General features: G+C 52.5%; 3 protein-coding genes across 6 annotated transcripts in view; 2 read left to right on the top strand and 1 right to left on the bottom strand.

The window, feature by feature from the left end:
• Nucleotides 1-13,640, top strand: part of PPP2R5D (protein phosphatase 2 regulatory subunit B'delta) — a 22,436-nt gene extending 8,796 nt beyond the window's left edge. Inside the window, exons 3-16 of the mRNA XM_018038603.1 lie at nt 8,212-8,422; nt 8,665-8,864; nt 8,953-9,063; nt 9,188-9,280; nt 9,713-9,843; nt 9,981-10,040; nt 10,152-10,260; nt 10,421-10,474; nt 10,764-10,934; nt 11,041-11,168; nt 11,816-11,917; nt 12,011-12,083; nt 12,200-12,316; nt 12,453-13,640. Coding sequence (XP_017894092.1) covers nt 8,212-8,422; nt 8,665-8,864; nt 8,953-9,063; nt 9,188-9,280; nt 9,713-9,843; nt 9,981-10,040; nt 10,152-10,260; nt 10,421-10,474; nt 10,764-10,934; nt 11,041-11,168; nt 11,816-11,917; nt 12,011-12,083; nt 12,200-12,316; nt 12,453-12,590 — 1,698 coding nt within the window. The 3' untranslated portion in view covers nt 12,591-13,640. The remainder of the gene's footprint in view (nt 1-8,211; nt 8,423-8,664; nt 8,865-8,952; nt 9,064-9,187; nt 9,281-9,712; nt 9,844-9,980; nt 10,041-10,151; nt 10,261-10,420; nt 10,475-10,763; nt 10,935-11,040; nt 11,169-11,815; nt 11,918-12,010; nt 12,084-12,199; nt 12,317-12,452) is intronic.
• On the bottom strand, nt 13,529-15,451 carry MEA1 (male-enhanced antigen 1). 4 transcript variants are annotated; one of them, XM_018038607.1, is made up of 4 exons: nt 15,182-15,259; nt 14,419-14,698; nt 14,231-14,333; nt 13,529-13,919 (listed from the first exon to the last, which is right to left on the bottom strand). In XM_018038607.1, exons 2-4 carry the CDS (start codon nt 14,686-14,688, stop codon nt 13,768-13,770), a joined length of 525 nt encoding a protein of 174 aa, XP_017894096.1. In that variant the 5' UTR covers nt 14,689-14,698; nt 15,182-15,259; the 3' UTR covers nt 13,529-13,767. The 4 variants fall into 4 exon arrangements, with proteins under 4 accessions (XP_017894096.1, XP_005696376.1, XP_005696377.1 ...); XM_005696319.3 differs by lacking the exon at nt 15,182-15,259 and adding an exon at nt 15,369-15,451 and having other exon boundaries at nt 13,531-13,919; XM_005696320.3 differs by lacking the exon at nt 15,182-15,259 and adding an exon at nt 15,072-15,172 and having other exon boundaries at nt 13,531-13,919.
• Nucleotides 15,409-21,781, top strand: KLHDC3 (kelch domain containing 3). The gene is made up of 11 exons (XM_005696324.3): nt 15,409-15,650; nt 17,822-18,034; nt 18,211-18,387; nt 18,537-18,652; nt 18,836-18,907; nt 19,015-19,228; nt 19,309-19,395; nt 19,544-19,652; nt 19,779-19,852; nt 19,977-20,055; nt 21,149-21,781. Exons 2-11 carry the CDS (start codon nt 17,881-17,883, stop codon nt 21,213-21,215), a joined length of 1,149 nt encoding a protein of 382 aa, XP_005696381.1. The 5' UTR covers nt 15,409-15,650; nt 17,822-17,880; the 3' UTR covers nt 21,216-21,781.

Raw genomic sequence — 21,781 nt, 5'->3', positions numbered from 1 at the left:
TTTTTAAATTTTATTTATTTATTTGACTATGCTGGGTCTTAATTGTGGCTTGCAGGATCTAGTTTCCTGACCAGGGATCAAACCCAGACTCCCTCGTTGGGAGTGCAGAGCCTTAGCCACTGGACCACCAGGAAAGTCCCCTTTCCTTTCATTCTCTGCCTAAACCTGTGTTTATCCTTTAAGAGCCAAAGCAAAAGTCACCTCTTCAGGGATGGCTCCCCTAGTTCTTTAGGCAGCGTTTGTCACTCAGCCCTCTGTGTTCCCAAATCTTTTGCCACTCTCTGGTTTTGTATTGCCCATGTACTAATGATTGCTTTCGTGTCTGTCTTGCCAGCTGAACTGTGAGCGCTTTGAGGGCAAGGGCCCTACTTTATTCCCCTTTTCATCTCTAATGCGTAGCGTGATTTGTGAATAAAGGAAGGAAGGACTGCGTTAAGCATAGGTGGGTAGAGCTAGCTGTTGGTGTCAGTACAGGAGAGAATGCCTCTCTGGTTTCCAGAGTTTTAAACTACAATGATCTTCATTCAGCCAGTTAATTCACTGTGCAAAAGTTATAACATTAATCTTTCATTTTTCACTGATAATTTTATCTTTCATCTTTTTTCTATAATACCTTCTATAGTGCTTAAATTATATCTCTACGTGCCAGTTTATGTTTAAATATATGGATTTAATGATTACTGGTGCCTGCGTTAGGATCAGCTTGAAATGAGATTGGTTCAGGGTGGGCAAGTATGGTTGTAGTCTCTCCTGAGTATGGGTATGATGCGTCAATTCACGTCCCCACTGGATTGCTGGAGGCTTGCATCCAGGAAGGCTTCTTGGAGCTTGAATCCTGTTGTGAGTTTAGAAGTGAGAGGAGGGGACTTCCCTGGTGGGCTACAGACCAGTGCAGTTGCTCAGTTGTGTCCGATTCTTTACAACCTCATGGACTGTAGCCTACCAGGCTCTTCCATCCATGGAATTTTCCAGGCAAGAAAGAGTACTGGAGTGGGTTGCCATTGCCTTTTCCAGGGGATCTTCCCAACCCAGGGATCGAACCCGGGTCTCCCGCATTATAGGCAGAGGCTTTACTGTCTGAGCCACCAGGTGATCTACTGGTTATGAATCTGCCTTGCGATGGAGGAGCCGCGGGTTGGACCCTGGTAGGGGAACTAAGATCCCACATGCCGTGGGACAATTAAGCCTGCTGCCCGCCCATGTGCCACGACAAGAGTCCATGACCTGCAACAAGATCCGACGCTGTGAAATAAATAAATATTAAAAAGAAAAGAAATGGAAAGGAAGGCTCGTCAGGCAGAAGTGACAGCCACTACGGAGCCTCAGAAGTGGGAGCAGGCAGGACACAGGAGAGGGTAGCGGGCAGGTCACCAGCTTGCCCTTGGGCAGTGTCCACCCATACTTGGATGTCTGCAGAAGGCTCTCCTGGAGATGCCCCTGCCTCTCATCTCCAGCCCAGGTCAGTGAAGGAGACATTGGATGCTAGATAGAGCCTTAAGGAGAAAGGGTTGAACATTAATGAGTTCCTGGCACACACCCATACTCCCTCTGACAAGTATGTTTCCTAGACCAGGACTTTGCTGGCCAGACCAGCTATCTCTCAGCTGCTCCTTGTATCTGGGGCCTGGGAGCCAATGGTCCTTATAAAAACAGGGTGGCCCAGTGGGGTGGGGACAGGGCAGGGCAGGCCAAGCTGGCTCAGCGGCTCTCTGGCCACCCCAGCCTTCAGTCCCTGCTGGGGAAGGGACCTTAGGCATCAACTCATTGGGTGGTTTTTTTTAAAACTATGATTTTCAGCCATGCAGTGTCTGTTTTCTTAAAACCTTACTTGGAGAATGTTTGGCAAACTGCTGATCTAGTCCAACCCTCTGCTCGTTAGCACAGAAAATTGAGGTCTTGCTTTTCCCTTTTTGGGAAGAATGCCTCCTTTCTCTGGATGTCCCCTCAGTCAGAAGTTCATGCAGATGCGGGTTTCTGCATCTTACCTGGGCGGACGGAGAGGGACGTCTTATTCCTGAGTCTCACTCTTCAGCTGCCGCCGAGCCCATCACTGTCATCTCCTCAGTGTTTCTCCCTCCTGCTGTGCCCCGACCACTGTGCAGGGCTTTGTTTGGAGGGTCCCCGGTGGGCACAAGAGGGGCCTGTGGAGATGGGTCTGGGCTTGGCCCCTCCATCTATCAAACAACCAGTGATCTGCTGAATGCCTGCTAGGTGCCAGTGCTGAGGAGATCCAGAGGCGTACAAACCAGGGTCCTGGCTTTAAAGGGGCTTGCTTTCTAATGAGGGGATGACATATATACAGAGTGAGCAAGGGGTGTCACTGGGGATGATCACAGAGCCAGTGGAGCAGGCAAGCAGTGTTAGGAGGTTGGGGGCGGAGCGGGGACAAGCAAGGCCTAGAGTGATTGGAGAAGGCTTTTTGGAAGAAGTTGGGTCTTTTCAAATATTTGGCTGCAACAGGTCTTAGTTGCAGCTCTCGGGATCTTTAGCTGTGGCATGTGGAATCTAGTCCCTTGGCCAAGGATTGAACCGTGGCCCCCTGTATTGAGAGCATGGAGTCTTAGCCACTGGACCAACAGGGAAGTCCCTCTAAGGAACGTTTCCAAGGATGGGAAATGATAAGAGTATTAATAGAGAAGATACTACTTATAGGACACTTCCATGTGCCTTGTACTGTTCATTACAGCCCTGTGAGGTCAGTCCTGTCGCTATCCCCGCTTTACAAATGAGGCACAGACAGGCTGTGACCTCTTGGAGGTGGTATTATTGTGCAGTCGTTAAATCGTATTCAGCTCTCTGAGAGCCCCTGAACTGCAGCACGCTAGGCTTCCCTGTCCTTCACCACATGGTGAAGTTTGCTCAAATTCATGTCCATTGTGTCAGTGATGCCATCCAACCATCTCATTCTCTGTCATCCCCTTCTCCTCCTGCCCTCAATCTTTCCCAGCATCAGGATCTTTTCCAGTGAGTCAGCTCTTTGCATCAGGTGGCCAAAGTATTAGAGCTTCAGCTTCAACATCAGTCCTTCCAATGAATATTCAGCGTTGATTTCCTTTAGGATTGACTGGTTTGATCTCCTTGCAGTCCAGGGGACTCTCAAGAGTCTTCTCCAGCACCACGGTTTGAAAGCATGAGTTTGTCAGTGCTCAGCCTTCTTTATGATCCAACTCTCACATCCATACATGACTACTGGGAAGACCATAGCTTTGACTAGATGGACCTTTGTCAGCAAAATGATGTCTCTGGTTTTTAATGGGCTGTCTAGGTTTGTCATAGCTTTTCTTCCAAAGAGCAAGCGTCTTTTAATTTCATGGCTGCAATCCATCTGCAGTGATTTTGGAGCCCAAGAAAATAAAATCTGTCACTGTTTCCACTGTTTCCTCATCTATTTGCCATGAAGTGATGGGACCAGATGCCATGAAATTAGTTTTTTGAATGCTGAGTTTTAAACCAGCTTTTTTACTTTCATCTTTCACCAACATCGAGAGGTTCTTTAGTTCCTCCTTGCTTTCTGTCATTAGAGTGTTATCGTCTGCATGTCTGAGATTGTTGATATTTCTCCTGGCAGTCTTGATTCCAGCTTGTGAGTCATCTAGCCAGGCATTTCACATGATGTACTCTGCATATAAGTTAAATAAGCAGGGTGACAATATAGAGCCCTGATGTACTCCTTTCCCAATTTGGAACCAGTCCGTTGTTCCATGTCCAGTTCTAACTGTTGCTTCTTGACCTCCATACAGGTTTCTCAGGAGGCAGGTAAGGTGATCTGGTATTCCCATCTCTTTATTTTATTATTATTATTTTTTAAAGAGTATTTATTTATTTGGCTGCCCTGCGAGTTTTGACATTTGAGCTCTTAGTTGCGGCATGTGGGATCAAGTTCCCTGACCAGGGATTGAACCCAGGCCCCCTGTGCTGGGAACATGGAGTCTTTAGCCACTGGACTACCAGGAAAGTCCCTCCCATCTCTTTAAGAATTTTCCACAGTTTGTTGTGATCCACACAGTCAAGGGCTTCCTTGGTGCTTCAGTCGGTAAAGAATCCACCTGCAGTACTGAGACATGGGTTCCGTCCCTGGGTCAGAAAGATCCCCTGGAAAAGGGCATGGCAGCCCAAACTAGTATTCTTGCCTGGAGAATCCTGTGGACTGAGGAGGCTACAATCCATAGGGTCTTAAAGAGTCAGACGTGACTGAACGTGTATGCATGCACACAGTCAAAGGCTTTAGTGTAGTCAACGAAGCAGAAGTAGATATTGTGTTTTGAATTCCCTTGCTTTTTATATGATCCAATAAATGTTGGCAATTTGATCCCTGGTTCCCCTGCCTTTTCTAAATCCAGCTTGAACATCTGGAAGTTCTTGGTTCATGTACTGTTAAATCCCAGCTTGAAGTATTTTGAGCATTAACCTTCCTAGCATGTGAAATGAGTGTAATTGTATGGTAGTTTGAACATTCTTTGACATTGCCTTTCTTTGAGATTGGAATGAAAACTGACCTTTTCCAGTCCTGTGGCCACTGCTGAGTTTTCCAAATTTACTGGCATATTGACTGCAGTACTTTCACAGCATCATCTTTTAGGATTTGAAATACATCAGCTGGAATTCCGTCACCTCCACTTGCTTTGTTTGTACTAATGCTTTCTAAGGCCCACTTGACTTCACACTCCAGGATGTCCAGCTCTTAGTGAGTGTCCACACCATCTTGGTTATCTGGGTCATTTAGACCTTTTTTGCATAGTTCTTCTATGTATTCTTGCCACCTCTTCTCAGTCTCTTCTGCTTCTGTTCAGTCCTTATAGTTCTGTCCTTTATTGTGCTCATCTTTGCATGAAATGTTCCCTTGGTATCTCCAGTTTTCTTGAAGATATCGCTAGTCTTTCCCATTCTCTTGTTTTCCTCTATTTCTTTGCATTATTCACTTAAGAAGGCTTTCTTATTTCTCCTTGCTGTTCTCTGGAACTCTGCACTCAGTTGGGTGTATCTTTCCCTTTCTCCTTTGCCTTTGCCTTCTCTTCTTTTCTCAGCTATTTGTAAGGCCTCCTCAGACAACCACTTTGCCTGCTTGCATTTATTTTTCTTGAGATGGTTTGGTTACCACCTCCTGTACCATGTTACAAACCTCCATTCATAGTTTTTCAGGCACTCTGTCTACCAGATACCATCCACTGAGTCTATTCCTCACCTCTACTGTATAATGGTAAGGGATTTGATTTAGGTCATATCTGAATGGTCTAGTTGTTTCCCTTAGTTTCTTCAGTTTAACCCTGAATTTTGCAATTCAGAGTTCATGATCTGAGCCACAGTCAGCTGCAGGTCTCATTTTTGCTGACTGTATAGAGCTTCTTCACCTTCAGCTGCAAAGAATATAATCAGTCTGATTTCAGTATTGATCGTCTGTGATGGTCCTGAAGATTACCCAGCTAATAAACAGTACAATCAGGGGTCAGACCCAAGTCTGTGCTCTTGACCGTCAAACTCCGCAGATAAGGATTTGGATGTTCCTGCAACAGAGAAACGGAGGCCTGAAGCGGGGAAAGTCTGAGGCACACCAGGCTCTGGCCCCGCTGACCTTCTGCGTCTCTCCCCCATCCTCCACCGAGGTGTGATACGTCCTCCACGCACAGGAAGAGAGACCCCAGACTCCAGGGTGCCTTGCACTCTCTAACCAAAATCACGTTGGCTCGGTGTAGTCCTGGCAAGCGAGGTATTTGGTGGCCACTCTTGCCCCAGTTCTTTGGGTTCCTCTGGTCAGATTGGTGTCTGGGGTTCATTTCAGGCGGAGGAGAGGGCCAGATGGCTGAAGTGGTTGTGAGCTACACTGGACTAACTGCCTGCCCCAGGCTGGACCCAGCACTCGTCTTCTGCCTCTGATCCCAAGATAGATCACAAGCTTGAGATAATTGTTTTTATAAAAAATTCAAGAGCACACAAAGCATAGTGTGTGTCTTCTTCCTTGCCCCTTATTGCAGAGAATTTCATATTCTCCTGTTCTTTTTTTTTTTAAAGTATAATTAAAAACAAATTTTTTTGTTCATTTGTTTTTTGGCTGTGCTACATGTGGGATCTTAGTTCACCAACCAGGGATCGAACCCGTGGCCCCTGCAGTGGAAGGGCAGGAAGCTTGGAGTCCTGACCACCGGACCACCAGGGAATTCCCCCCATTCTTATTTAATGAAGTGCGAATTTGTGGAGGGGGCTGCAGAGGAGGCAGGGATGGCAGGTGTGGAGCAGGAGCACAGCTTTCCTGTGGAGTGGGTCCCCACCCGGACGTGACCTCATGCCCGTGGTCCCCCTACAGTCTCTTCTCTGGTGAGGGCAGGGGCTGTCCTGTGGCTGAGTCTCCCCTCTCCCAGCAGGGGCTTCACCTGTGGGTGAACAGCCCTGCAGACCACCTGGGTGCGTGCTTCTGAAAATGGGCTTCATGGGGCTCTGATTCCCATGTCCAGGAGGAAGTAAAGAAATAGCTTTAGGAAATTAGCTGTCTTATAAAAGCAGTGTCAGCCTGTTAAAAAAAAAAAAAAGTAAAAAGAGTAGGAAAAAGTCATCTCTAATTCTGCCATCACAGGAGATAGTCATGAACACAGGGCACTTGTTCTTTCTCTTTCTTAACTGGGTTTTGGGTTCTGTGCATGTGTTCTAAAGTAGGTGAGCTCATTTTGTATATACAGATTTGCATTCTGCTTATTTAGCATAGGGAGCAGTAGGGAGCAGTTTTCTCTCATTCTATAGTTTTAGGCTTTTTGTTTTATTTTTAATTTTTATCAATATGGTAATAGTTCAGAAAGCCAGATAGTATACTCTTTATATATGTATATATATTTTTAATTTAAAAAAGTTTTCTGGCCACGTTGCATGGCATGTGGGATCTTAGTTCCCTGACTAGGGTTTGAACTTGCACCCCCTGCATTGGAAGCCCAGTGTCGTAACCACTGGACTGCCAAGAAGTCCCAGATAGCGCTCTTGGGCTTATAATGAGCAGGGCAGCCCTGTCCCTGGTTCTTCTTGTCCTGTTGTGACAGCCACATTCAACTCCTAACTCGTTCCTTGGAGGTTGACTTTTCTACTCCAAATAACTTTTTTATTGCTCTTTAAAAAAAGTTTTTGAGGTTCAGATATCTCTTGACTTCCTAATGTGGAAAGTTAAGGCCCAAGGGTCTTATACCTCTGTGCCCAATTTTCCCCTCCTCTCAAAATACTTACCATCCATTTTGGGTAAATTACTATGACTGTGTAAATATTTTTCACAGCTGAACCACATATGATTACACTGAGCACATAGTTTTCATAAACATAATTTTAACTCTGTGATTTCTAAGTGTTCATTTATGTATTTGCCGTTATGTGGCCATAAAAAGTGTTTTCACACTAAACCTTTTTTTATGTTTAGGATTTTTCACTTTATAAAATTCCCATGCCCTTAAAAATTTTTTTATTTATTTCTGTGGCTGCGCTTAGTTGTGCCTTGTGGGATTTAGTTCCCTGACCAGGGATAGACCCCAGGCCCCCTGCATTAGGAGTGTGCAGTCGTAGCCACTGGACCACCAGGGAAGTCCCTATTTAGAATTTTTCTTAAACTGCATTTCTAGAAGTTAAACTGCTGAGACATGAGAAGGAATTTCTTTCTTTTAACTAGAGAATGTCACACATTTGGTAAATGATAAAATACAGTAATTTCCAGCATACTGCTTGATGAATTTTTACCTATGTTTGTGCTACGAACCACCTCCCTGATCCAGTCAAGATACAGAATGTTTCCATTAGTCAAAAGGTTCCTCATGCACCTTCTCAGTCACTTCCCGCATCTCCCTCCCCTCCCCAGCGTGCACACACCACTGGCATCTCCGCCCTGGCAGAAGAGCCATGGGTCTCACTTCTGTCACCATCAGTCCGTCAGTTAGCTCTGGCTCTTGAAGAACACAAGTGAGTGTTCTGAAGGCTCTTCGTGCACAGGCAGTGGGCATCACTTTGGGTGACATGGCTTCTAGGCCACTCACTCCCTTCCAGGGCCACAATCCAAAGTTACCTGTGACTCTGGCCTTGGCTCCTTTGGGGCAGTAGGCAGCTGTTTGTTGCTCAGGCCTGTAGAGGCATAAATGGACCTGGGGCCGGGGGGTTTATTGTAGAGGTGGTTGGAGGCGGGGCAATGGACCAGGCCAGGGGTGGGAAGCAGAGCTTGGCGGGTAGACTTCAGTGAAATGCTTGTTTGACCAGGCCCAGCCACAGCCGCAGCCCCAGCCCCAGCCACAACCCCAGCCGCCATCATCCAACAAGCGTCCCAGCAACAGCACGCCGCCCCCGACGCAGCTTAGCAAGATCAAGTACTCAGGGGGCCCCCAGATTGTCAAGAAGGAGCGACGACAGAGCTCCTCCCGCTTCAACCTCAGCAAGAACCGGGAGCTGCAGAAGCTTCCTGCCCTGAAAGGTACTCGGGGAAGGTCAGGGGGGCTGGGGATCAGGCCAGGGGGACAGTGGGCATCGGCAGAATGGCAGTTTTCAGGTATTTGGGGGGTAGACATTCTAGAGAATGTGAGGGGGGTTGTGCTGGGGTGCCAGGGGAGCAGGGTGGCAGCAGGAAGAGGGAGGGGAAGGCCCTCCGAGGCGAGTAGGCCAGGGCAGTGAAGGACCATGGAGGAGACCTGACTGTGGCCCCCCTCCCCGCCCCAGACTCGCCCACCCAGGAGCGGGAGGAGCTGTTTATCCAGAAGCTGCGCCAGTGCTGCGTCCTCTTCGACTTCGTGTCAGACCCACTCAGTGACCTCAAATTTAAGGAGGTGAAGCGGGCAGGACTGAACGAAATGGTGGAGTACATAACCCACAGCCGCGATGTCGTCACCGAGGCCATTTACCCTGAGGCCGTCACCATGGTGGGCCCTGGGGAAGGGGAAGGCGGGCGGGGCAGGGGCCCCAGAGCAGCCAGACGGAGCTCTCACCTGGGCCCTCCCTACCCCTCAGTTTTCAGTGAACCTCTTTCGGACGCTGCCACCTTCATCGAATCCCACCGGGGCTGAGTTTGACCCTGAGGAAGATGAGCCCACCCTGGAGGCGGCCTGGCCGCATCTCCAGGTACCAGGGCAAGGAGGGGGCCGGGCCCTAGCTGTGGGCAGTGGGGTGCTCTGAGCCCCGCAGCAAGGGGGCGCTCCCAGTCCTGGGGGAATGCCCCTAAGTGATATTCCTTTCCCCCCCGCAGCTCGTCTATGAGTTTTTCTTACGTTTCCTCGAGTCTCCTGACTTCCAGCCAAACATAGCCAAGAAATACATTGACCAAAAGTTTGTCCTTGCTGTGAGTCCTTGAGGTTCCTGCCTTCCCCTCCCTCCAGTCCATGAACTCTAGCCCCTCGTCCCGACTCATCCCAGATGCTCCTGCTGAATATCGGTACTGTATTAGGGTTCAGCTGTGTCTACTGCAAACTGACTTGGGGGTCTAAACAAACCTGTGTTCATAGAAGCTTCCAGCATAATGGAAGAAAACACAAAAGCAGCAGAGTTACTGCTCACTGCCCCCCCCCATCCCCCAATGGGGTATGCAGGGTGCACACCCAGACATCACTGGGGGGAGAGCAGTAGCATAGAACCACTGTGTCCAGGGGCTTGGCCCCACGTGCCCTCTTTGACCTCAGAACCTCTGGGCTTCCCCTGGCCAGTACCCAGGTCACCCCAGCCCCGGCCTTCCCCCAACTCCGGCCTCACTGCCGTCTCTCCTGCCTGCTCCCAGCTCCTGGACCTGTTTGACAGTGAGGACCCTCGAGAGCGGGACTTCCTCAAGACCATCTTGCATCGCATCTATGGCAAGTTTTTGGGGCTCCGGGCTTATATCCGTAGGCAGATCAACCACATCTTCTACAGGTGAGGCCAGGAGCCGGGGCTCAGGAGCCAAGCAAGCCCCCCACTAAGGTGGAAGTGGGAGAAGGGCGGTAGGCGGGACTTGCAGAAGGGCGGAGGGGTATCGGGGGTTATCAAGAGAGCCTCTGTTCCTCCCTCAGGTTCATCTACGAGACGGAGCATCACAATGGGATTGCCGAGCTCCTGGAGATTCTGGGCAGGTGAGAGGTGGGGCGGGGGCACACAGGTCTGGACAAGGTCGGGCAGGGGTAACAGGTGCCTTAAGATTGGACATGGCCCTTTGGTCCTAACAACCCTCCTTTCCCTCCCAGCATCATCAATGGCTTTGCCTTGCCCTTGAAGGAAGAGCACAAAATGTTCCTGATCCGGGTCCTTCTTCCCCTTCACAAGGTCAAGTCCCTGAGTGTCTATCACCCTCAGGTAAGCTGCCTTCCTCCTGGGGTTTGCTGGCTCTAGGGGCAGAGAAAAGAGGGAGGGGGACTCATGCCTCCCCTTCTGTCCTGAGGTCTGGTCTCTGTTACTGACCTCTGTGACCTTCTGAGCCCTGACGTCACCTCCTTTCTCCCTCAACCTCCCACAGCTGGCATACTGCGTGGTGCAGTTCCTAGAGAAGGAGAGCAGCCTCACTGAGCCGGTAACTACCCCCCAGGCCCAGGGTCTACCTCTCCCCATCATCAGTCCTTGCCAGTGGGTACCTTTTGAGCAGCGCCAGAAGCAGGTTCCCAGGAGGGGTGTAACCCAACAGGTGACATGGTTTCCTCTCTGAAGGAGCACCCAGATCCACGCTGGAGAAATACCAGCACTCAGCCAAGGCCACCCAAGCTGCGCCCACCAGGGTCGGTGGGGAGAGGGCAGGAAGGCCTCCTGGAGAAGCAGGCAGGGGTTGAGGGAGAGTTTTATTCCAGGTCCTCCTCTTCTCGCAGGTGATTGTAGGCCTCCTCAAGTTCTGGCCCAAGACCCACAGCCCTAAGGAAGTGATGTTTCTGAATGAGCTAGAGGAGATCCTGGACGTCATTGAGCCTTCAGAGTTCAGCAAAGTGATGGAGCCTCTCTTCCGCCAGCTTGCCAAGTGTGTCTCCAGCCCCCATTTCCAGGTGAGACCCAGGCCCAGAAAATCCCAGCCCCGGCCTCCCAGAAAACGGAGGCAGGGCTTCAGCCTAGTGAGCCATGTCCCGACTGAGTCCCACCGGTCCCCACCAGGTGGCGGAGCGTGCCCTCTATTACTGGAACAATGAATACATCATGAGCCTGATAAGTGACAACGCTGCCCGAGTCCTCCCCATCATGTTCCCTGCACTCTACAGGAACTCCAAGAGCCACTGGAACAAGTAGGGAACTGGGGTGGCGCTGGGCAGTGAGGATCTGGTTTTAGAATATGGGAGGGTGGGGATGGACTCAAGAGCCAGTGGTCTCACCTGGTCCCTCAGCAAGCCGGGGCTGGTGCCCACTGTATATTAACAGGGCCTTGAGGGACTGACTGGGGAGAAAAGATACCCACATGGGAGATCTGTGCCACCCAGCGCCAGATTAGTGGCCTCTATCACATCTCTTCTTGAGGTCAGATATTCTGCAGCTTTGGAGAGTTAATTCTATGTTGTGAGAAGCTGATGTGATCCTCTTAGAATGTATTAAATCCCAGCATCGTAAAAAAGCTTTCCTGCTAAAAGCAAGTGTGCTGGGAGGCCATTAGTGCTGGGTGGAAGAATGAGAAGTAATGGGAAAGAGTGGGCTCTTGGAGTGCGGGGTTCAGGCAAGGATGGACAGGCAGACCCATATTTGTAAAGGGCCTGAATGCCAGTCTCAAGTCACATGATCTGTCCAGAGCAATGAGCTTACAGCTGCAGAGGCTGATGGGATGGGAGGAGTCTGCTGGAAAGCTCTCAGCAGAGATGCCTCGTGGGAGAATGAACTGAGGCCCTGGCACAGTAATGGTAGTGCCTTCTCTAATCTACCTCATCTTTCTTCCTGGCCGCAGGACAATCCACGGGCTGATCTACAATGCCCTGAAGCTGTTTATGGAGATGAATCAGAAGCTGTTTGATGACTGTACACAACAGTACAAGGCTGAGAAGCAGAAGTGAGTCTCTCCTTGGGGGGTGTTCATCTTCCACACCAGCCCCCGTGCTTCTCTCTCAAGCCCATCCAAATCCTGTCTTTGCTCCCTCTCTAGGGGCAGGTTTCGCATGAAGGAGAGAGAAGAGATGTGGCAAAAGATTGAGGAGCTGGCCCGACTTAATCCCCAGGTGAGCTGGTTCTGCCATCGCTCTGCACCGAGAGGTCCCCGCTGGGGGTGGGGGAGGGACAGGGCCACACACCACCCGGGTGGCTCTGGCCACGTGTCCGCCTCCTTTCCTCCCAGTATCCCATGTTCCGAGCACCTCCCCCTCTGCCTCCCGTGTACTCGATGGAGACCGAGACCCCCACGGCAGAGGACATCCAGCTTCTGAAGAGGACGGTGGAGACAGAGGCCGTGCAGGTAGGCGCGGGGAGCACAAAGACAAGACAGCCCTGGGAGGGAGAGGAGGCCGGAGCTGCAGAGCTGGGGACTAAGGGGAGGAAGACGGTGGGGGGACTCGGTCGTCACCCCCCGCCCTCTGCACGTGCACACACAGATGCTGAAGGACATCAAGAAGGAGAAAGTGCTGCTCCGGCGGAAGTCCGAGTTGCCCCAGGACGTGTACACCATCAAGGCGCTGGAGGCGCACAAGCGGGCCGAAGAGTTCCTAACTGCCAGCCAGGAGGCCCTCTGACCTCCTCGCCTCCCGCCGCAGGGCAACGGCCCACTCGGCCCTGGGACACTGCCCCAGCCCTCCACCCTCTGCTCCCCACTGGCTGACTTGGGGCAAGGCAGGGCCTCTCTGCTCTGGGGAGGGGGGGATGCAGCCCTAGAAGCAGGGGCACCCAGAGAGTGGCCCCTCTTCTCCCCCAGAGGTGTTCATGCCTCCCTGCGCCTAGTTCAGACAGGCTGGGCACGGCGGTGCTCCGCACCCTGACAGTGACGTGGGGATGCCTGGCCCCCTACCGCTCCTCACCCCACAGCTACCTGAGGCTGCTCTGAGAAATACACACAGAAATAACACGCTCCTCTCCCCTTCGGCCCCAGGTGCCCCCTCCTCGTCTCCCTCCCCTGCAAGCCTGTAGGGGGCAGCAGGAGACGATTCTCACCAAAGTTCTGTCAAGCCCCACTGGCCCCTGGAGTGAATTAGCCAGAGGGGAGCCAACCCCCAACGGCCCAAATAGGCCCCCAGTCCCAGAGGCGTGCAGGCTGATGGGGCTGCATTATTTCCTCTTACCCCTTGCCTGACCAAGACAACATGGGAGGGCAAAAGGAGAAAAGCATAGGCTCTGGACCACAGCTGATGAATAGAGGGCCCACAGGGACCGAGAGAAGGGGATGAACAGGTGCCCAACCCTATGCCGCCTCTCCGGTGAGCAGCGACCCTGGGATCACTGACGTGGACGGGACCACCCCGGGGCTGACTGCTTTCCTGTGCTGTTGGTCCCCAAAGCCAAGAAGAAGGAAGCAGGGAGCAGTGCCCCAAGCATGGCTCCCCCCAACACCTATTTATTTCCTTGTTTATGTTGATGCTGGGCAGGTCCTCATTTGTCCCTTTCAGGTACCTTGGAGGGGTGAGGGGCTGGGGAGGGCCAGACCCAGGTTCCGAGGGCACAGGCAGTGCAGCTTTTGGCTGTGTACATAGGGTGCTTTATTCTCCACAGAATGATACATGCTAAGGTGGGTTGGGCTTGGGCCGATGTCCCCATATGTACAGAACTGAATAAAGTGGGTCTCTGAGAAGAAGTCTGATTTGCCTTGATGTGGAGGAGGGCTGGGGAGGATGGAGATGGATGTGACAACCAGGGTATGTTCAGTCCTGTGCTGGTTCTGGCCTGGAATGCAGGGAGTTACAGCAGCTCTCAGGGTGGTCACTTCCAGGCAGGGGCGGCCTGCCGGGCTTGGAGGGCCTTCTGTACCACATCTTCCCACTGGGCATCTGATATCTCGCGAGCCCAGGCAGGAACCCCTGGCGCAGGCAGGCTTATGCCAGCCATCGTCCTTTTCACCAGCTCTACATGTTCTGAAATCACAGGCAGAGACCCGTTAGTGGGTAGGAACGATGGGACCAGCTCCCCTCCCCATTCGTTGAATTAACTCAAGAGATTCTGGACTAGTAAGGTCACTGAATCTGTCCAGTTATTCCTAAGGAAGCCTGCCCATCCTGCCAGTCTAGAAAGAATAGCATTTCACCTGGATTCTGCAGTCTGCAAAATCTTAGATTACAAACTATTCTTTTAGGAGCAGGATGTTCCTCTGGGACTTCCCTCTATTGGCATTAACCAGTCCCCTTCTTCCATAATTATGCCAGAGTAAAAGAATGATCTCTCTTACCTGGGTCCATGGGAATAGAGCTGTGGTTGTTCAATGCTGTAGCTCCCTGTTCATCTTCGTCCTCACTTTCCAGTGGTGGGTCTGGCAAATGAAGCCCCAGGGCCTGCAGAATCCAAGAAGACAGTTCAGGGTCAGTTCTTCAGGGACTCCTGCTCCATTTGCTCAGAAATAATGCCTCCCCCACATACCTGGATCCGATCCTGGATATCAGCAACTACATCTTCTCCATCCCCCACTGGTGCCAGTTCCACCTCCTCTTGTTCAGGATCTTGGTTCAGAGGCTGGTAGGAGTAGCCAGCTGGTCCTGCCCCTGTTTCCTCTTGTTCTTCCTCCGGTTCCTCACTGCTCCAATCCCCCGTGCCTTCCGTGGGGCCCTGATGTGGCCCGAGTTCCTCAGTCTGATTGGGGAAGATACGTTCAGGACCCATGGTGTCGCCCCCTAGAACTACTGCTGCCATCGGGCAGGGGCTGCAAGAACAGAGAGGCAGGAGAACACGGATCGGATGAAATTAAATCCACCTTCAGCCTCTCAACCAGCTCCTGGTGGTCTCCTAAAGTCCACAAACATTTAAAAGCCTCGAGTTTCCTGCACTCCATACACCCAGCTTGTCCTGGCCCCTCACCTCTTAAAACCACTCTTATTCCTAATCGAGGCCCACCTGCCTTTCTCTGCCAATTCTTAAATAGCAGCCCAACCGGAGGCCATGCCACCTCTCAAAAGACACCCCTTCGAGAACCCCCCCCCGCCAATCCACTTAGGAACTCCGGGTCGCCAAACAAGATACCTCGGACTAGGCATACCCGCCCCCTTCTCTCCCCTCCAAGGGCTTCCCCTCTGTACCGCCTGACAAACGCCCTTCGGGCCCCTGGGGCTCCCTTCAAATGGCCCGAGTTGCGGACTTCCCCACCCTCCCCACCGATTCTCCGCAGGGGTGTTTCCGCGCGCCTTACCCGCTCAGAGCCCGCGACCCAACCCGCACCTTCACTTCCGGCGGGGCAGGACGTGCGGGGGGGGGGGGCGGGGCGGGTGCCCATACCTCCAGCCCCGCCCCACGCTCGTGATTGACGGGAACTCGGACGAAGAGCCCGCCCCTTGCTCCGCCTCCACCACCTTCTCCCAGACCCAGGACTACATTACCCAGTAAAGCCCGGGATCTTTGACACGTATCTGCGCAGCATCTCCTCCGGCCCCTGCCCACTCTTCGGCAGCTCCAGGCCCACCGGAATCCCGTGGACTACAAGTCCCAGTACGCTTCGAGCACTCAGCTCGGACTGCACGTGCGCATCCAGCTGCCCGCCGGAAGGACACAGCCTGGCTGTGTTTATCTCGTTGGGGACGGAGTCGTCGGTTGGCGCGCAACGGGTTCTAGGCTGCAGGCAGCGCGAGGACCCGCGGCCCCGCCCCGGCCCGGCCTGGCAGGTAGCCCGGGGTGGGCTGAGGGACAAAGAAATTTGTAGGGGCTGGAGACGCCCCTATCTAGCGCTGGGGTCTTGAGGGAGGGGCCTGAGTGCTGCGGTGGGGGCTGGGAGCGAGCTGGGGGATGACGGGAAAGGAAAGTGTTAATGGGGAGAGAAGGGCTCGGGGAGGGTGGTGAGGAACCGGAGGGAGATACCTGGTAGCTGGAAGAGGCCCTGAAGGAAATTGGAAGAAGATCGGGTTATGAAGGGAACAGGGAGGCTGAGGATAATGGAAGAAAAGGGCGGGGGTGTCTGGCGTTGTGGGGGAGGGGAGGTTGGGATGACTGGAAGGCGACAGGGATAGCGTCATATACAGGGAGGAATATCTCAGGCGGAAAGGGGTCAGTGACTATTAGCTTTTTTTCCCCCTTAATGGAAGAGCAAAAATGAAGGGCTGTCACGGTGGAGCTTGGAGCTGTGGGGGAAGGAAGAAGGGGGAAAAGGCAGAGCTCTCAGGAGATCAAGAAGGGCCAGAAACTGGGAATGAAAACTGCACGAGAATAGGCAGGGGGAGGGGGCAGGTTCATGAGGCGATTGAAGATGCTTGAGAGTGCGGCAGTGATGGAGGATGGGAGAGACCGGGAATAAGAGGAGCCTCTGAGACCCTGGGGGCTTGTTCTCCCTGAGCTTGAGTTGTTTTTTTGGAGGAGAAGCCATGGGGAAAAACCTCCACCTTTGCACGGAATTGCTTCTCTCTTGCCCTCTGAATGCTCTACCTTGATCTAGATGAAGGGGAAGGTGGAGTCTATGAGGGAAGATGAAGGTCTCCCATTCTTAAGCCCGTCAACCTCCTTCCTATCTGTCCCTATAAGCTCAGATCCAAGAGCTTTTGGATTGAGGACAGGAGTAATGAAGTGAGAGTGGTTTCCTGCTGGGGCTATTTCAGGTTTGGCAGAGTAGCTATTTAAAGCATGGGGTTGGGGTTTGAGGGAGGTTGGCTAGGGGTGGAGGACTGGCAAGCCAGCTGAAGCCCATATGTCTTTCTTACGAGGGGCCGCCATACTTGAGCTTTTTGTGTGCCTGAGGTTCTGCCTGGCGCTTCCCTCTGCCAGGGCTTCTTGAGCAGGGAGAGATGGTCCACCCAAACCTATCAGGTGCCTGCCAATGAAGGCAGTACTGGCTATAGGAGACCTGCCTGATAGAGCCTTCAAATATACCCATTATCACTAGGTTGGCGGGTTGTCTTTAAGAGACCATGACCTCTCATGCCTGGGTCTTTTTCTTGTCGTGGCCAAGGGCATTTCTGCTTTCCTTTCCCTTTCCATTGCACACCCCTGCCCCTCTCCCCTTTCAGAGACCTGAGTAGGAGAAGAACTGCTGGAAAACAGCTTGTTCTCTATCCAGTGGGCAGGTTGGGCGAACGGCAAGAGGAGAAAATGCCTCCTCCCCACCCCCACGCCTCAGTCCCCAGCAGACACATACCTTTCTGGCTTAAGTTCTTGGCAGGATACCAGGTACAGCTGTCAGAGGGACTCCTCGTGCCCATGAGGGGCCCCGAGTGACCCCGATGACAACTGCTTAGCTTGACAAGCGCCCCCAAAGAGGGGCTAGCCATCCATGGAGGTCCCTGTCCCGGATCAGTCCCACCCCATCCTGGATCGAGGGACCATTCCACTCTAAAAGCCTAAAAGCTTTTCTGCGTGGAGGCACTCGTGCCAGCTTTCAATGGACAGTGTGGGGCTGGCTGGGCTATTAATAACTCTGAGTATTTTGAGATCTCTCTCCCCACCTCAGAGAGCACAGAGATTCTTAGAGAGGTGGCAGTAAGCAGAGCAGGGCCAGAGAGACAAGAGAACTCACTGACCTGGGAAGGGGGCTTGGAGCTTGGGCCAGCCAGGGACAGGGTACAGCCTCTGTGGGGAGGGGTGACCATACTGAGCCCTAGTTCAGCAGTCTGAGCTGGTAGGCAGGTCAGAGTGGCCCCACCCTTTGCTGTTGGAGAACACAGGGCCAGGGCTAGCTCCCTGACCTCGGCGGCTCCCCTGGGGCAGAGCCAGCCACCTGAGCTGCAGAGGGGTGGTGTGGGAGGGCCACCAGGGTGACACTTACAGGCAAGGGCTAGTCCGGGGCAGAGTCACGGTGAGCCAGGCAAAGGCCCCGCCTGAGGAGCCCGTGGCCCCAACTTGTGTGCAGGTAGCAGAGGCAGCAGGCCGTGCCGGGGGGGCATGTTGCTGTAACCAGAGGCCCAGGGGATGTTACGGTGGACAGTGCACCTGGAGGGCGGGCCCCGCAGGGTGAACCATGCTGCAGTGGCCGTGGGGCACCGGGTGTACTCCTTCGGGGGTTACTGCTCAGGCGAAGACTATGAGACGCTGCGTCAGATTGATGTGCACATTTTCAACGCAGGTAAGCGAATTCAGGGACTGTCCCTGGGTGCTTGCATCAGGGAGGGCAGTGGGTGGCTGAGTAAGGTTTGATGGTGGTCCCCACGGCCAAAGAGGGTGGGGGAAACCAACGTGGTTGGGGAAAAGGTGGATGGCCTGAAGGGAGGTGCCCAGGGCTGAGCAGAGCTGTGCCCACAGTGTCCTTACGTTGGACGAAGCTGCCCCCGGTGAGGCCCGCCGCCCGCGGGCAGGCTCCCGTGGTACCCTACATGCGGTATGGACACTCAACCGTCCTCATCGATGACACAGTCTTCCTTTGGGGCGGGCGGAATGACACCGAAGGGGCCTGCAATGTGCTCTATGCCTTTGACGTCAGTGAGTATGGGTCTCAGTGGCTGTGTTCTGCCAGATGGTGCCTCGGGGGGCCTGGGAAGGGTGTGTGCTGAGGGGGTGGGAGTAAGGTGCCCCGGAGTCTAGGAGGGAGTGTCAGCTTGCTTACTGGGCCCGCCCTCTGCCCTCTTCAGATACTCACAAGTGGTCAACACCCCGAGTGTCAGGAACGGTTCCTGGGGCCCGGGATGGACATTCGGCTTGTGTCCTGGGCAAGACCATGTACATTTTTGGGGGCTACGAGCAGCTGGTAGGTTTTGGAAGCAATCAGAGGTTTAGGGTGGGAATGAGGAGGAAGAAGGGGAATTGAAGGTGGTGGAATGGGAGGCTTTGGTTTGCTTGCAGGTTCTGAGGTGAGGGGCTAGGAGGGTTGGGGAGTGACCCCTGCCCCTCTTTTTATTCTTTCCTTCACTTCCTTTTTTGTCCCTGTCAGGCCGACTGCTTTTCCAATGACATCCACAAACTGGATACCAGCACCATGACATGGACCCTGATCTGTACAAAGGTCTGCCCATTATCCTCTCTTCCAGACACCCATCCTCAATTTAAGAAACCATAGGGAGCTCAGACTGAAGCTGACCCTCTCTCCATGCCATCTTTGCTCCTGCCCAGGGCAACCCTGCACGCTGGAGGGACTTCCACTCGGCCACAATGCTGGGCAGTCACATGTATGTCTTTGGGGGCCGGGCCGACCGTTTTGGGCCATTCCATTCCAACAATGAGATTTACTGCAACCGCATTCGTGTGTTTGACACGAGGACCGAGGCCTGGCTGGACTGTCCACCCACCCCAGTGCTACCTGAGGGGCGCCGGAGCCACTCAGCCTGTGAGTGTCTGTTAGGTCCCTGCTGAGTCCCTGTTCCCCTGCATCATTCCCACACTATTGACACACCTCTCTGCTTCCAGTTGGCTACAACGGGGAGCTGTACATTTTTGGTGGCTATAACGCAAGGCTGAACCGGCACTTCCATGACCTCTGGAAGTTTAACCCTGGTAAAGAGCACTGCCTTTAAGAGGGAAGGAACAGGGTGCCATGGAGGTGGGATGTAAAAGGAAAGCATAATTCTGAGTAGGTGAGGGGTGCAGTGGAGAGGATATCTGGACGAGCAGGTACTGAACCTCCATTTAAACTTCTCTTCAGTGTCGTTTACTTGGAAGAAGATTGAACCTAAGGGGAAGGGGCCATGTCCCCGCCGGCGCCAGTGCTGCTGTATTGTTGGTGACAAGATTGTCCTCTTTGGGGGCACCAGGTCAGGAGGAGAGAAGGGAGGGCCGGAGCCCTTAGGAGTCAAATGACTCCCACGGGAGACATTTGAGCAAGAGAGTTTCGTGGGCAGCCTTTGCTCCGCCCATCATTTCTCTGTTTGATCCTACAGTCCGTCTCCAGAGGAAGGCCTAGGAGATGAATTCGACCTCATAGATCATTCTGACTTACACATTTTGGACTTTAGTAAGTACACTTATTCCCAAAGTGCTTCTGCCATCAGGGTCCCTGTCTTTGGATGGTGATATCCAGGACGGGACCCTTTCCTTGGCTTTGACCATCTCCCTCTCCCGTAACTCCTCCTTTAAAGGCCCTAGTCTGAAGACTCTGTGCAAACTGGCTGTGATTCAGTACAACCTGGACCAGTCCTGTTTGCCCCATGACATCAGGTACAGTGAATGGTGGGAAGGGAGGGATTAGTTGAGGATGAGTGGACAGCACAGGCATGACCTGATTGACTCAGTCTAAGTGTGGAGGAGAGAGAAGATTCTGTTCTGTAGTCTACTTGTGGAGAGGGTGCTGGAAGGAAATACAATAAAACTGTCGACTGGATACATGATAGCAGGAAAAAAAAATCAGTCTTCAAACCAAGCTCAGAAGCATCACTTCCTGAGACCTGAGCTTATACAATTATTTCTGTTAATGTGCTGAAAAAGTTTGATTAAATCTTAGAACCGAAGAAAAAAGACAAGTTAGGAGTCTCTGGATCACATTAATTCCAGAAATAAGGGCGGTTTTTTCTAGCCACTTCTCTTTGAATTTGTAGGTCTAAAATCAAGGGCCAGAAGCTACTTTGTATATAATTGTACTCTTATGGATCATTCTGTGACACTTTCCTCTCCTTGTATCAGTTCAGCTTAATTCCTCTTGCTGAGGTTCTGTGTGTTCAGTATTCAGTATTGATACTCAGGTGATAGAGGATACAGGCTGAACAGGTGGGTCCCAGGTTGGCCCAGGAGTGACACATGTCTCAAGTGCTTAATACCAAGTAGACTGCAGCCTTGGTATAAGGAGGTACTTGGTGAAATTTTGTAGAATGACCATTGTCAAAAAGAGAGGAACTGAATTTTAATATGGTGGGGTGGGTGGGTGGGGGATTTAAGAGGATGGGAGTTGAGAACAAAACCCGGCATTCCTGGTGGGAGGAGGGGCTTCCTGGTTGGATCTGAGTAGAGGAGGAAAGGTAGGTTGGGAAGTTTCATTGAGATGTATACGCAGATGGTTTTCTCCAGGTGTTGGGCATAAGATTATTGATATATAAACAAAAACAGGAAGTCCACAGGAGCTTGCAGGTGGATGAGTGGGTGGTGCGTGGGACCTGATTGTTAAACCTAACAGGGCTGTAAGGAAGAGGTGGCTGTGGGTGGCTGAGCTTTAGAGAGCTGAAGGGACTGGTGTGTTCATTGCTGTTTGAGCAATTCTGGATTTGGGGGCGGAGGCTCCCCCTTCTCTCCTTTCTGCCTGTCAATTTTGGCCTTCCAGGTGGGAGCTGAATGCCATGACCACCAACAGCAATATCAGTCGCCCCATCGTCTCCTCCCATGGGTAGGAGGATGTCTCTGCCACCTTCCTTCCTGAGCCTGCTGTTGTCTTCACTGCCCCTGCTCATCTCTTCCCCCGCCTGCCCCTTTGGACCTTGGACTTGGTATACCTCCGCGTGGAGTTGTTGGACTAGAGGTGTTTTCTGTGCTGTGAACTTAGTGGGGAGCTGTAGCAGGAAGGGTTAGGTCCCTTCCTCCTTGGGCCGAGGGCCCCTTCCCCTTGGTGCTCTGTCCCATTCACCTCCCTCCAACTGCTCCTGGGTTCTGCTCTGCCCCAGGTCAGCCACAGGCTGCTGGGAAGTGACGGGAATGGGAAAGAGGGAGAAGCAAGCAGTGTGTGAGCCTCAGGAGCTTCCCCTCCCCACTCCCTTTTCCACCTGTTCCCTCTGCTTGAGCCATGGGCATTGATTGCGAGCTGAGAGGAGTTGCAGCTGTTGGCATGAAATCTCCTTCTCCCTGACCTGGGGAGGCGAGGACCAGCAGATAATCCCATCCTTCCTTGAGCTGTTGCTGTACCCTGACACTCTCAGCCAGCTCAAATTTTATACAAATGAATTAAAAATCTCCAAACGTG

Source organism: Capra hircus, chromosome 23 (genome assembly GCF_001704415.2).
Source record: "Capra hircus breed San Clemente chromosome 23, ASM170441v1, whole genome shotgun sequence".
Lineage (NCBI taxonomy): Eukaryota > Metazoa > Chordata > Mammalia > Artiodactyla > Bovidae > Capra > Capra hircus.
This window is presented reverse-complemented; position numbering and strand designations above follow the sequence as displayed.

What these genes read in the sequence shown, in the direction of transcription:
- MEA1 (XM_005696319.3), bottom strand. Translation starts at nt 15,409, where the DNA reads ATGCTGCGCAGATACGTGTCAAAGATCCCGGGCTTTACTGG. An exon ending in ATATCCAGGATCGGATCCAG is followed by an intron (nt 14,334 to 14,418) that starts GTATGTGGGGGA and finishes TGGATTCTGCAG; the next exon opens with GCCCTGGGGCTTCATTTGCC. An exon ending in CTCTATTCCCATGGACCCAG is followed by an intron (nt 13,920 to 14,230) that starts GTAAGAGAGATC and finishes CTGTGATTTCAG; the next exon opens with AACATGTAGAGCTGGTGAAA.
- KLHDC3 (XM_005696324.3), top strand. Translation starts at nt 17,881, where the DNA reads ATGTTACGGTGGACAGTGCACCTGGAGGGCGGGCCCCGCAGGGTGAAC. An exon ending in TTGGGGGCTACGAGCAGCTG is followed by an intron (nt 18,653 to 18,835) that starts GTAGGTTTTGGA and finishes TGTCCCTGTCAG; the next exon opens with GCCGACTGCTTTTCCAATGA. An exon ending in CCTCTGGAAGTTTAACCCTG is followed by an intron (nt 19,396 to 19,543) that starts GTAAAGAGCACT and finishes ACTTCTCTTCAG; the next exon opens with TGTCGTTTACTTGGAAGAAG.